The sequence below is a fragment of the Carcharhinus amblyrhynchos genome, chromosome 17 (genome assembly GCF_965287045.1).
Source record: "Carcharhinus amblyrhynchos chromosome 17, sCarAmb.v2.hapA, whole genome shotgun sequence".
Classification (NCBI taxonomy): Eukaryota; Metazoa; Chordata; class Chondrichthyes; order Carcharhiniformes; family Carcharhinidae; genus Carcharhinus; species Carcharhinus amblyrhynchos.
The window spans coordinates 33,200,919-33,213,455 of record NC_137340.1 but is presented as its reverse complement, the minus strand read 5'-3'; the positions used below and the strand labels follow the sequence as shown (position 1 = coordinate 33,213,455).

The 12,537-nt window shown below is 42.8% G+C and overlaps 1 protein-coding gene across 3 annotated transcripts in view; it reads left to right on the top strand.

Annotated features, from left to right (window-relative positions):
- LOC145354430 (G protein-coupled receptor kinase 5-like) overlaps positions 1-12,537 on the top strand; it is a 244,073-nt gene that overhangs the window by 137,270 nt on the left and 94,266 nt on the right. Inside the window, exons 1-2 of one of the 3 annotated variants that reach the window (XM_080205754.1) lie at positions 1,991-2,015; positions 7,574-7,651. In XM_080205754.1, the coding sequence (XP_080061880.1) occupies positions 7,589-7,651 (63 nt within the window). In that variant the 5' untranslated portion in view covers positions 1,991-2,015; positions 7,574-7,588. Of the gene's footprint in view, positions 1-1,990; positions 2,016-3,900; positions 3,998-7,573; positions 7,652-12,537 lie in introns of those variants that run through there. The other 2 variants (XM_080205753.1, XM_080205752.1) reach the window with 2 other exon arrangements.

The following is a 12,537-nucleotide window of genomic DNA, read 5'->3' as shown; positions in this document are numbered from 1 at the left end:
TGCTCTGGAAGAGACTCTAATGCTCCAGATATCTGAAACCCTTCCTCCTGCACCAGTAGTTTAGCCACATGTTGAGCTACACTATCTTCCTATTCCTAGCCTCACTAGCACATGACACAGGGAGTAATCCTGAGATTACAACCGTAATGTGGGGTTTGAACCCAGGTCCTCAAAACATTACCCTAGATCTCTGCATTACTAATCCAGTGACAATACCACTGCACCACCACCTCCCCTTAAGATGAATCACATAGATGCCTTTAAGGGGAACCTCAGTAAGGAACAGATGGGAATGTTGATTGATTAGATGAAGGGCAGGGGGAAGGGTGAGTAAGAAGCCTATAAAGAATGTATATGCTAACATAGACCAGCTGGGCTCAATGGCCTGTGTCTGTGCTATAAATTTGATGCAAAATGAAGAAAACAATCTGCATTGCGATCCCATCGAACCCCTTCCTGCTGGAATGTAAGGTGTGTATTGTGAAAATAACTTCACTGCGGCACTATCGCCCCTTTCTAACTGATATATTATTATCCAAAATGAAGTATAAGCCAACAGAATGCAGAAAATAAAATTATATAATTGGGATTCAAATAGTGTGGCAAAGCGGGTTAGCGGGAAAGGTTTTCATTATCTTTACAAATTCCTACTCGGAGCTTGCAAGTGGTGTTTTTTACCCGACATTCTTAACAGCATTTTAAGTTAATTGATATTGATCTGTTCAGCAAAAAAAAATTGTTTGTACTTAAAGGTCAACCTCTCTCTCGAGCACACATTTCCTGTTGTATAATAAATAGCAGCATGCTTGCTGGAGACTTTGTGTTTATGTGTTTACTTGTTTCTTTGGGTCCTAGAACTTCTAACAGTAGCTAGAACAAAGTCTAATGAAGCCAAATAACACCAAAAGAAATAGTATTTATAATTAACTAAGGAGGTTTTGCTTGAAAAAATTATATCTAAACTTGCATAGTTGATTCTGAAAAAGGCAAAGTTATAAAAAAGCCTGCCATGCGTATTTCCATTTTGTAATCTTATCCGAATGGCTTGAGGCTGTTTCCATGTGTGTGATGCAGCAAGAGTATCTTGACTTCGACTAAGTCATACCACTGATACAAATCAGCCATGACCTTGTTGAATGGTGGAATGGGCTCGAGGGCTAAATGGTCTATTGCTATATTCCACTAGTGTTTCATGAGGACTTGGGTTAAGTGTTGGAAACTGGAGTTAGAAAACTGCACTCTAGAAAGATTATTGGAGATTAAGTCATGAAACATAGAACAAAGAAAAGTACAGCACAGGAGCAGGACCTCCAAGCTTGTGCCAATCATGATGCCCTAACTGAACTAAAAAAAAAATTCTGCCTCTCATTGGTCCATATCCCTCTACTCCCTTTTCCCTCTCAATTCAAGTACTCAGCCAGATGCCTCTTAAATGTTGTTAATGTGCCCACTTCCACCCCCACCTCCTCTGGCAGCGCGTACCAGGCACCCACCATTCTCTGTGAAAAATGTCACCCACACATCTCTCTCAAAACTTTCCCACCTCACCTTGAACCTGTGCCCCCTTGTAATTGACACTTTCACCCTGGGGCAAAAGCCTCTGATTATCCACCCTGTATATGCCTCTGATTATTTTGTAGACCTCTACCAAGTCTTCCCTCAGCCTCTGCCTCAGTGGAAGGACATTGAATAGGGAATGCCTATTCAATCAACACAAAGATTGAACCAGAATGAGGGTAGATAAGTGAATGTTAAACATCTTTACAGTTTTGTCATCTCATACATTTCAATGTTGTATCAGCTGTTGTTTGATTGGTATCGGTCTCATCTTTGTACCAGGTTGTGGGTTCAAGTCCCACTCCAGGACTACAGAAATGAAGGCTGATACTCGGGCAGAGCTAAGGTGGTGCCGTACTGTCAGATGTGCCATCTTTCGAATGAAACATTAAACTATTAGCTCAGTCTGCCTTGGATGGGCATAAAAGGTCCCATGGTACTATTTTGAAGATGAGTGGGTAAGTTATCCCTGGTGCTGTTCTTCAAACCCAACATTGCAAGAATAAACTATCCAATCATGATCGTATTGCTGTTTGAGGGAGTATCCCAGGCACAGTTAGGCTTCTGCATTTCTTACAATACAACAGTGATAACACTTTAAAATACTTTATTGGCCATAAGGCACCTTGGGACATTCTGAGGTTGTGAGAGGCACTATATACATGCAAGTCTTTGTTTCTCCTCACCTGTCTTATCTGTCTTCCTGTAATATTGGGCATTAGCCTGAAAGTCAGCATGACTTTTTGTGCAGTAAGGAAAATAAAGCTTCTCTCATTTATATAGTTCCTTATCACATCTCCCAGCAAGATTGCTTCGTGCTTTATTTTCAATGAATAACTAAACTGTTACGCAGAGAATAGCGCTTCAAACCATAAGTGATAAAATTATATGCACTGTGTTACTGGGCGGCACAACAAATGATTAGCCCTGCTGCACATTCTTCCTATGTCTCTGTGGGTTTCCTCTGGGTGCTCCTGTTTCCTCCTCCAGTCCGAATGACATGCTGGTTAGTTGCATTGGCCATCCTAAATTCTCCCTCGGTGTACCCAAACAGGTGCTGGAGTGTGGCGACCAGGGGATTTTCACAGTAACGTCATTGCAGTGTTAATGTAAGCCTACTTGTGACACTAATAAATAAACTTAAAACTTAAGCTTAGATTGATGCCCCTGAAAGCTTTTGGAATAGTTTCCAACTATGAAGAGACTGTGTGAAAGGTGAATGGTGACAGGAGTGTGAGACAGACAGGGGGAGTGACAGGAAGGCTAGTAGACTAGTAGAAGGAATAGTATTATCTGGTAATGATGTCTCACTCATTGTAAGTCGCTAGGTATTTATTGGCTGTAGTTTCATTTTCCTACTATTCTTGAAGTGGAACTAGTGCTTCAGCTTTAGTTGGTCATAAATATTATCAGTTCAAAATCTCCCATTATACAAAGTGAAGAACTTGAAGGATCCTAATAAATTAATGATTTGTCTTTCATGTTAGTGTCATCCATCACTAAAAGCCGTATATCCGAAGGACACCAGTGCAGATGATTGGAAACATTCTAGTGTTTGCTTTCCTGCTTATCTTGTCCCCATCTCGTCAATGCCATTAACTTCACAAATAACTTTTGGGAACTTGTTTTACAGATTAGACGTGCTTGCAACCAAAAAGAAAAACTTAACATGATAAAGAGGTTTCCTCTTTTCGACCGCTTAATCAGATGGATCCTTGTTATCTTTTCCAAGCAAGTAACTTTTGATGTCTTAAGGGCCAGCACAGTGACACAGTGGTTAGCATTACTGACTCTCAGCGCCAGAGACCTGGGTTCGATTCCTGGTTTGAGTCACTAATTGTGCGGAGTCTGCGTGGGTTTACTCCGGATGCACTGGTTTCCTCACACGGTCCGAAAGACAAGCTGGTTAGGTGCATTGGCCGTGCTAAATTCTCCCTCTCTGTATCCGAACAGGCGAAAGAGTGGCGACTTGGGGATTTTCACAGTGACTTCATTGCAGTAAGCCTACTTGTAGCACTAATAAATAAAATTCAAAAACTTATTTCCTCAGTAAAAATGGGCACTGTAATAGTTTGCCTCATAAGATTTCTTCTGAGGGTTGACGAGTCAGTCATTTGAAATTTGAGCATCTTAACATGTTGGCAATAAGAGGGAACCAGTAGCAAACCTCTTCTATCATGTAATCTCCAGCTTTCTTGGCTGTAAGAAAGCTGGGAGCAATCAGTTTGTGTCTTGGGAAATGTTTTTCAACCACTGGACTCCATTTGACCCAAACCATTGTTTTCTCCTTTTTTTAAGAATCCAATTGGCCCTGCAGGCTATCTGAAACGTTAATAGGCAATAAACATTGATCTGTTTATTGGGGCAAATCAAGAAGTCAGTTTTTCAGAAATTAATCTGTTTGGCAAGTTTTCGGTCAGATTCAGCAAGTTTGACCCAAGTAAGTGTTCGCTTTGACCAAATTTACATATGGGGCAGGATTCTCTTGCTGCGCTCGCTCAAAAACTGGAGATTCCCACATGACATCAATGGACCTTTACATGGTCCACCCCCTGCCCACTATAATTCCAGTGGCGGTACACACCCAACCCAATGGACAGTCGGTTAACTAAGCCAGTAACTTCATTCATTATCAAAGTTCAAAGTTATTCTCAGGGTAGCAGAGTCCGGTTTGATAAACGATGGATGGAATTTGGAGTCCTACACTAACCAAGTTATCACTCTTCCTGCAGAGGGATCTCTTCACAATGGAGCTTGAAATTAAACTTCCACACTGTTATGTACGTGGGGTGTGTCCCCTTTAAAGAAGAAGGGGTAGGTAACCCAGACCATGGGGAGACCTGCGTGGGAAACCGCCCCTACAGCCACTCAAGGGCTGGAATGCGAGAAATAGAGATGATAAACCCTAACATCCCCATGGCTTGCCTTTCTGTGTCCCGGTAGTCTCTCACGCACAGTGGAATGGTCCAATGGAAGGGAAGATTGGGAGAGCTAATCTGTCGCCCAATGGGCACCCTCTGAACTTGAATATTCCCTCCAAATGAAAAACACCGTTCAAAATTAAGACATTCGTAATCTCTCCATTTTGTTGGGATATTTCTGCAAGTTCATGGGGGGAATTCTCTCATTTTGAAACTAGGTGAGCTGGTGGCATCAGCCCCACCCATCAGGATGGCAGGATCCCAGATTTTTAACACATGCTAGTTAATTATGCACAAGTGCATTCCCTTCTGAGTCTCCTGATGGGTCAGCTCATTCAGCCGCTGGACATAAGCTGGCAGGTTTAAAGACCCCAGCACTTTACTTAAATACCAGTCCACACTCATCACTCTCTCCAGCTCAGCTGCCCTCACCAGACCGTGCAGCTTGTCAGCAACCAAGAGAAAAAGCCATCAGCCTCAAGAAGAAGTCTGCTTCTTGATTCAACCAATCTTTTCCCTGAGGCCTTGACCCACACCTTCCCCCCTTGCACCATTTGGAGTCCTCCCCGTTTCAGCCAGTGATGCGGTATCCTTTGACCCCCTTGTTTCTGAGTCTTTCACGCAGCCTGGTTGGAGTCCAGCTTCCCTTCCCCTTGGTCTTCCATCTGCCTTCCTTTCTTCATCGTTCTCATCCTCCCTCTGGTCTCTCTGAACGCCATTGCACAGGCCCCCCTTTCCACATTCCTCCTGTACCTTGTCTTTGTTTGGTCACCCTTCACCTCAGTGCCACCTCATGTTCCATCCCCAGTGGAAACCTGGATCTTTGTTGTGGTGGCAGTCTGAGTCCCACAGCACAGTCCTGGCCAGATAGAAACTGGTGCGTGGCACTAGGCACAAGAAGATCCCAGTACTCCCCAACCCCAGGCACTCTACTGATCAGACTCAGTGACACAGAAGGGTCCATGGATCCAGCAGCATGGTGCTGTCCATAAAGGAGAGCTCGGCTGGGCAGTGGAAGGCAGGTGTCGGTCTGTCCTGGCAATGCATCAGTAGCAGCGCAGCACTATGCAGAAGGGTTATCACACTCACTTCGACGCCTCTGGTGAACTGAGGACTGCTTTGTGGATGTCACTCTTTAGCAATTGGGCTTAATGCTGATGTAAATTCCTGCTGATATGATGCAAATTGAAAGGCCAGACGGAACACCGGCAAGGCAGCTGCTTTAATGAGCATTCATGAGCTGTAAATGAATGCAAATAGTGTTTGTGCAACCTGCCCTGCTTGGAAGAGTGACCTTCCATTAACCTGCCATCAGGAGAATTGCAACAGGATTTTATGCCAGCGAGTTTCCGACTTTTTGGCTCTCACTAGGTTCTCCAATCCTGCCTGCCGCCACACCTGCCCTGAGCAGGTTGGGAGAATTCTGCCCAGAGTGATTTCCAATCGAGTAAGCATGTATTTTAATAAAAACTGTAGAAGTAATTACTGAAAATATACGACATTTCTTGAGAGATAGGGGAAGCAGTGGTGTGGTATTGTGATTGGGCTAGTATTTTAGAGACCCAGGGTAATGCTCTGGGGACCCGGATTTGAACCCCATCATAGCAGATGATAAAGTTGGACTTCAATAAAAATCTGGAATTAACTCTAATGATGACCATGAAACCTTTGGCGATTGCCGTAGAAACTCACATTTACGGAAGGAAATCTGCCACTCTTACCTGCTCTGACCTACTTGTGACTCAGGAGCAACAGCAGTGTGGTTGACTTGCAAACACCCTCTGAAATGGCCTAGCAAACCATTCAGTTCAAGGGCAGTTAGGAATGGGCGATAAATGCTGGCCCAGCCAGCAACACTCTCATCCCCTGAACAAATATAAAAGACAGAGAATAATATTACTTATTGGCAAGATTACAGTTGGCACAATATAATGGATTTAGCAGGTGCCATCAATAGTCTTTTGCAATAATTAGATTTTAATGAACAAATTGTTAATGTTTTAGGCCAGTTGGATAAATCTCATGCCCCTGTTAGGCTGCTTGGGCAGATTGTTCTAGAACAGATTGCACAGCCTAATGATGGATTATCTGTGCTATCACTTTAATATCAGTAGTATGCATGGGTGGATGCATGCAGCTTTCATCAAACTGTGGAACCTCATCCACCAGTTTATTTCAACTGATTTGTATTTGGACAAAGCATTGAGCGCTAATAGCAGTGAAATACAGATAGTAAAAGAGGTTTGGTAAAAGAGGTCTGTGAATATTTTAACATATATGGTCTTCTGATTGCATATTCATTGGGGTTCGTTGAATCCCTACAGTGCAGAAAGAGGTCATTTGGCCCATTAAGTCTGCACTGTCTCTGAGAGCACATCCCACCCAGGCCCTCCCCTCCCCCCATCCCCATAACCCCATGCATTTCCCGTGGCCAATCCACCTAACCTGCCCATCTGTGGACACTTGTGGGGCAATTTACGATGGCCAGTTCAACTAACCTGCACATCTTTGGAAACCCATGCAGACATTAGGAGAACATGCAAACTCCTCACAGATTGTCACGCAAGGCTCGAATTGGACCAGGGTCCCTGGCATTATGAGACAGTAGTGCTCACCACTGTGCCACCCTATCGTACCCAATCATGATTTATTTTTTAAGGTTCTCATGGCCCCAGTTAAAATAACCTGCTACAAGATCCAGTCTTTACATTATTAGTAAATTGGATTATGTCTCCATTATGTCTCGTTCTCCAATAAACACCAGTTCAGTTGTGTGACCCTTTCTCACAGCGTAGAGCCAAAGTCCTGTCATTCTTAATGCTCTTCTGTATGGAGCACATTAATCGTGTTGTATCATGCTTTATCTGGAATTGAATCATGGTTATGAAGCTTGTTATAATTTCAAATGAAATGTCAACCTGTATGTACACTGCACTTTGGAAATTCTATAAAAATGAAGGTATTGAGAATAATCAATGTCCTGCTGTTCAAAATGTAATCTTAGTAATGGGCCATTCTGTGCTTATTTATGAATTGATTACTTTCTGTCCACAATAGCTTTGCATGATTTATGAACTCCTATTATTTGTTTCCAGACAGAGTATGAAGTTATGCCAGATGAAAAACGTGAAGAAAAAGGACAAGAAATGATCAGCAAACACCTCACCCCAGAGGTAAGGACTCAGCGTTAAGATTCAAGGCTGTTCGTTGCCTGGTGTGTGGCGAGAAGATAGATTGGTAAATGGGGTGGAGCTGATCTCACAGTTAGGAAGTGATGAGACGTTGTTCTAATCCTTGCGTGTACCAAGATCCTGAGGTTTAGGGTGAGGAATTCTCTAATCCTACCAACTTGCTATAACAATAACTTGAACATAAATCAAATCCTAAGCATACTTTAGTTGGTTGGATCCCGATGATGGGTTAAAGCAGTTTGAAGATGAACAACCTATAGACTTTTGTGATACTATGGACAATATTTTGTGACTCCCAGGGCAGGACTTTCCAGCCAAAGCTGGAAAATTCCACCCTAGGTTAGTGGACCTTTGCATGACCCATGTCCAGCACGCTATGATTCCCGTGGTGGGTGGGACAGGAACATTTGGTCCCCTTGTGTTCATAAGAATACCTTGTGCGGGCAATTTTTGAGCGCAGGTCTGTGGGATCAACAACACGGGTGGAAAATATAGAGATAGTTGGGAAATGAGATCTCACTGGCGATGTCACAAGTTTTACACCAACAAAGGGAGAGAACTTCAGTTGAATGATTTTGCATGCATTGTAATGTCATCAGCCAGCTTCGCCCAAGCCACATGATCCCCATCATTGAACATTCAAACCTTGCTGATGGGATGTCACATCGGTGAGGTTTACAACAGTCTTTTCACCTCGTGATTCAGTCAAGGAATTCCTCCTCCCCCCCCACCCCACCCCACCCCAGAGGTACAAAGGTAATTTATTGCCCCTGGGGGAGGGGTAATGCCTGGGCAGTGCCCTGGCAGTACCAACCTGTGCAGGGACAGTGATTGGCCCAACAGGAAAGTTCCCTTTGTATGTGATGTCGAAGGCTGATGTCCCTGAGAATGCAATGGTGGTAGTAGAGGGAAGGTTGTGGGGTGGGTGGGATTGCCCAATGCTGTAGAGTGGGAGGGTTGGGGGTCGCCACAATGCCTGCCAGGAGGGGGGCATCGCCCCACTGTTGGGGGGATGGGGAGACCCTGATATTTGTGAGGAGGTTCCTAACATGTATATTGGGAGGAGGGGGTGTTCATTCTCTGTGCTCTTTGAAAGTGCACTGTAGGGATTCTATGATTCTGTGTACATGTTGGATGTAGTGAACAAGTTATAATGTGCAACACAAATGCTACATGATCACCTCAAGTTCAGAAACAGTAGCTAAGAAAAGCTGCTACAAAGGAGACAGCTCTTCTTAACCTTTCAGTTAAAAATTCACCTTCATTTTGCGTATGTGGAAATGAAATTCCCAAACTGGATCGTGGGGTTAATCAAACTTGCAAATAAGTTACTTGTTTTATTTGCATTACAGGAAGCTTGAAAAATTACATTATGTCATATATTGGAATTTTAAAATATTCAATGACTTAGTTTCATTCCTATTATTTTCATAATCTCCATGCACCCCTCACTGCGCAACCACAATTTTCATTGACCAAACAACCCAGCTTCAGTTCTCCAGCCAAGCAAGGGTGATGTGGGTCACAGCACCAGGGACCCAGGTTCAGTTCCGGCCTGGGGTCACTGCCTGTGTGGAGTTTGTACATTCTCCCCGTGCCTGCGTGAGTTTCCTCTGAGTGCTCCAGTTTCCTCCCATACTCCAAACATGTGCACGTTAGGCGGATTGGTCTTGCTAAACATCCCCTTAGTGCCGGGGGATTAGCAGAGTAAATATAGGGGCTAGGGCCTGGGCTCGATTGTTGTTGATGCAGACTCGATGGGCCAAATAGCCGCCACCTGCAGTGTAGAGATTCTAAAGGAAGAATAAAAAAATTAGCTAGAAGACTGAAGGGGAAAGAGGAAAAGATTTAATAATGGAACACAAGCCATTATTTAATTCTAAACAAAATAATTAATGAAATTCTGAATGCACATTGAGAACTGAAGCACCATGAAAACTAAGGTGGAATTTTGAATCTGACAATAGCTATTTGTACATTTTTTCCAAATGGTGAGCTGCATGTATAGTTAACAATAATCCTACATGAGCACAGTAGTTGGTTCTGGTGTTAGCATATGTTAGTGGTGCATCTTCCAGGTACAGGTTGGGTGGCACGGTGGTTAGCACTGCTGCCTCACAGCGTCAGGAATCCGGGTTCAATTCCAGCTTCGGGTGACTGTCTGAAGTTTGTGCGTTCTGCCTGTTTTTGTGCGGGCTTTCTCTGGGTGCTCTGGTTTCCTCTCTCAGTCCAAAGATGTGCAGGTTAGCTGAATTGGCTGTGCTAAATTGCACCTTGGTGCCCAAAGATGTATAGCTTAGGTGGATTGGCCATGCTAATTGCCCTTTAGTGTTGGCGAGATTAGCAGGGTAAAAACATGGGGTTATGGGGATAGGGCCTTGATGGGATTATTGCCAATGCAGGCTTTCGGGGCCGCATGGGCTCCTTCTGCACTGTCATGATTCTATTGCTATATAAATCACTGAGGGGATGTAAAATAGCAGCCAAAGATGTGTAGGTTATATGGATTGGCCATGCTAAATTGCCCCTTAGTGTCCAAAACTGTGGAGGTTAGGTGGGTTGATGTGCTGATTGGAAAGAGCTGAATGTTGCAATTAAATCTCTTGTAGCTAAATAACATGTTTTAAAATTCCGTCTTATTCTTATCCAAAGAAAATATTTGGGCAATAATTGAAAGAACAAGATCACATTTTCTGCAACCGTATGAAGATTTTTAACCTCTCTGAGACCAATTCAACTGGCTTTGAGAGCAGTGTAACATTAACATCAATCAGGTTTTACGTAATCAGTGATAATTTGCTTGTCACCTGAATATAGTATGAGTCTCACTTTCCTATGGAGCTTTGTTAAAATCATACTCTTCTAACGTGGTTGTATTTTTTGAGCAATATGGATGAGGTATAATTGCAATGGACTTGGATTAATAATTGTATAATCTCATTTTCACTTTTTTTATATATGTAAATGTTGCCAGGTCAGACCTTGCCTTTCACGCTGGGCAAAAGATGGATGAGTTTAAGTTAATTAATGATTGCCGACTTAATACAGTCGGCTGTGTGAAAAATTGCTGCTGGATTTGCCGAATTTATAGCTTTCAAAGAAATTGATTATGTGAGAGTCATAATAAAGTTGCTGTATTATAGGCAAGGTGTTTTTTTTCTTTCCAGATGCTAGCTTGTAGGACTGTTTTGCACAGATTTCCATATGAAGCAATGGGCTTTCTCATTAATTAAGGCTTTGCTTTTGGTGAATTGGAAATTGCCCCCATCTGAAACAAAGTAGTGGTAACCGAACTTTTGACTTTGAATTTGATTTGATTTATTATTGTCACATGTATTAGTATACAGTGAAAAGTATTGTTTCTTGCGCGCTACACAGACAAAGCATACCATTCATAGAAAAGGAAAATAGAGAGTGCAGGATATAGTGTTACAGTCAAAGTCAGGGTGTAGAGAAAGATCAACTTAATGCAAGGTAAGTCCATTCAGAAGTCTGTTGGCAGCAGGGAAGAAGCTGTTCTTGAGTTGGTTGGTACATGATCTCAGACTTTTGTCTTTCTCCTGGTGGAAGAGAGAATGTCCGGGATGGCGTGGGGTCCTTGATTATGCTGGCTCCTTTGCCGAGGCAGCAGCAAGTGTAGACAGAGGCAATGGATGGGAGGCTGTTTATTTATGAACTTATTTATTTCTTCATTAAACTGAAGCTAACAGAAATCACCTCTGTTTTCTCTTTGTGGTTCCCAGTTCCAGATGTACTTATTATATGTGGAGATGAAACAATTTAATTCTGCATAATAGTATTAAAAATCTGAAGTTCTGTTCCCAGTATTGACTCGAGATGGCCTCCCTGGTGATTCTTTCTGTTTTGTTAGTTGGATACTCTCAAAACGCAATCACCTTTTATTAAGAATTAGGTACATTGTATATAAAGAATATTTGGAATATAACTTGATTTTATGTTACATTTCCCTTTTTATAAACATTAAGATCATAGAACCCCTGCAGTGCAGAAGAGGCCATTTAGCCCATTGAGTCTGCTCCAACTCTCAGGCCCTCTCCCCTATCCTATCCCCATAAACCCATACATTTTACCATGGCTAATCCATCTAACCTTCACGTCTTTGAACACTAAGGGGCAATTTAGCATGGCCAATCCACCTAACCCCCCACATCTTTGTGCTGTGGGAGGAAACTGGAGCACCCGGAGGAAACCCACGCAGACAATGTGCAAATTCCACATAGTCATCCGAAGATGGATTTGAACCCCAGTCCCTGGAGCTGTGAAGCAGGAGCGCTAACGACTGTGCCACTGTGCTATTGTTTGGCGAAAATCTATGGAATTACCTAACTGGTGTTACAGACAAAAAGGGGATTAATTTAAACAGCATAAATTTCTCCTCTCACCACCCTTCCGCAAACAGAAAGGTGTTTTGATTTGCTTCCCCCATTATGAGTGTGGAGTATTTCCCAGTCCCTCAGTTTGGGTGTGATTCAAGTTTTTATTAATAACCCCACAGCAAAGTTGATGTAGGATGAACTCAAAAGTGTTAATTTACTTGCAAACTCTTAAACTGTGGGAGGAGGGTCGCAACATTGCAACTTTGCATTTATGCAGTAAAAGAGAGATAGAGAAAAGAAATATTTACAGTGCGAAGAACATAGAGAAAAGAAATATCATTTCATGTGTGTTTCAGAACCCAAGCCCAATCAGGTATGCCTTCATGGAGCTCAGCAGGTTGAAAACCAATGCTGGATAATTCAGTTTTCCAGTGATGCTGAGATAAGCGTGCAGAGATGAATCAAATTTCTAGTACAGACTTTCCAATAGAAGCAGTGTAGATAGGGCCAGATGTCCAACCTGAGCCCAAG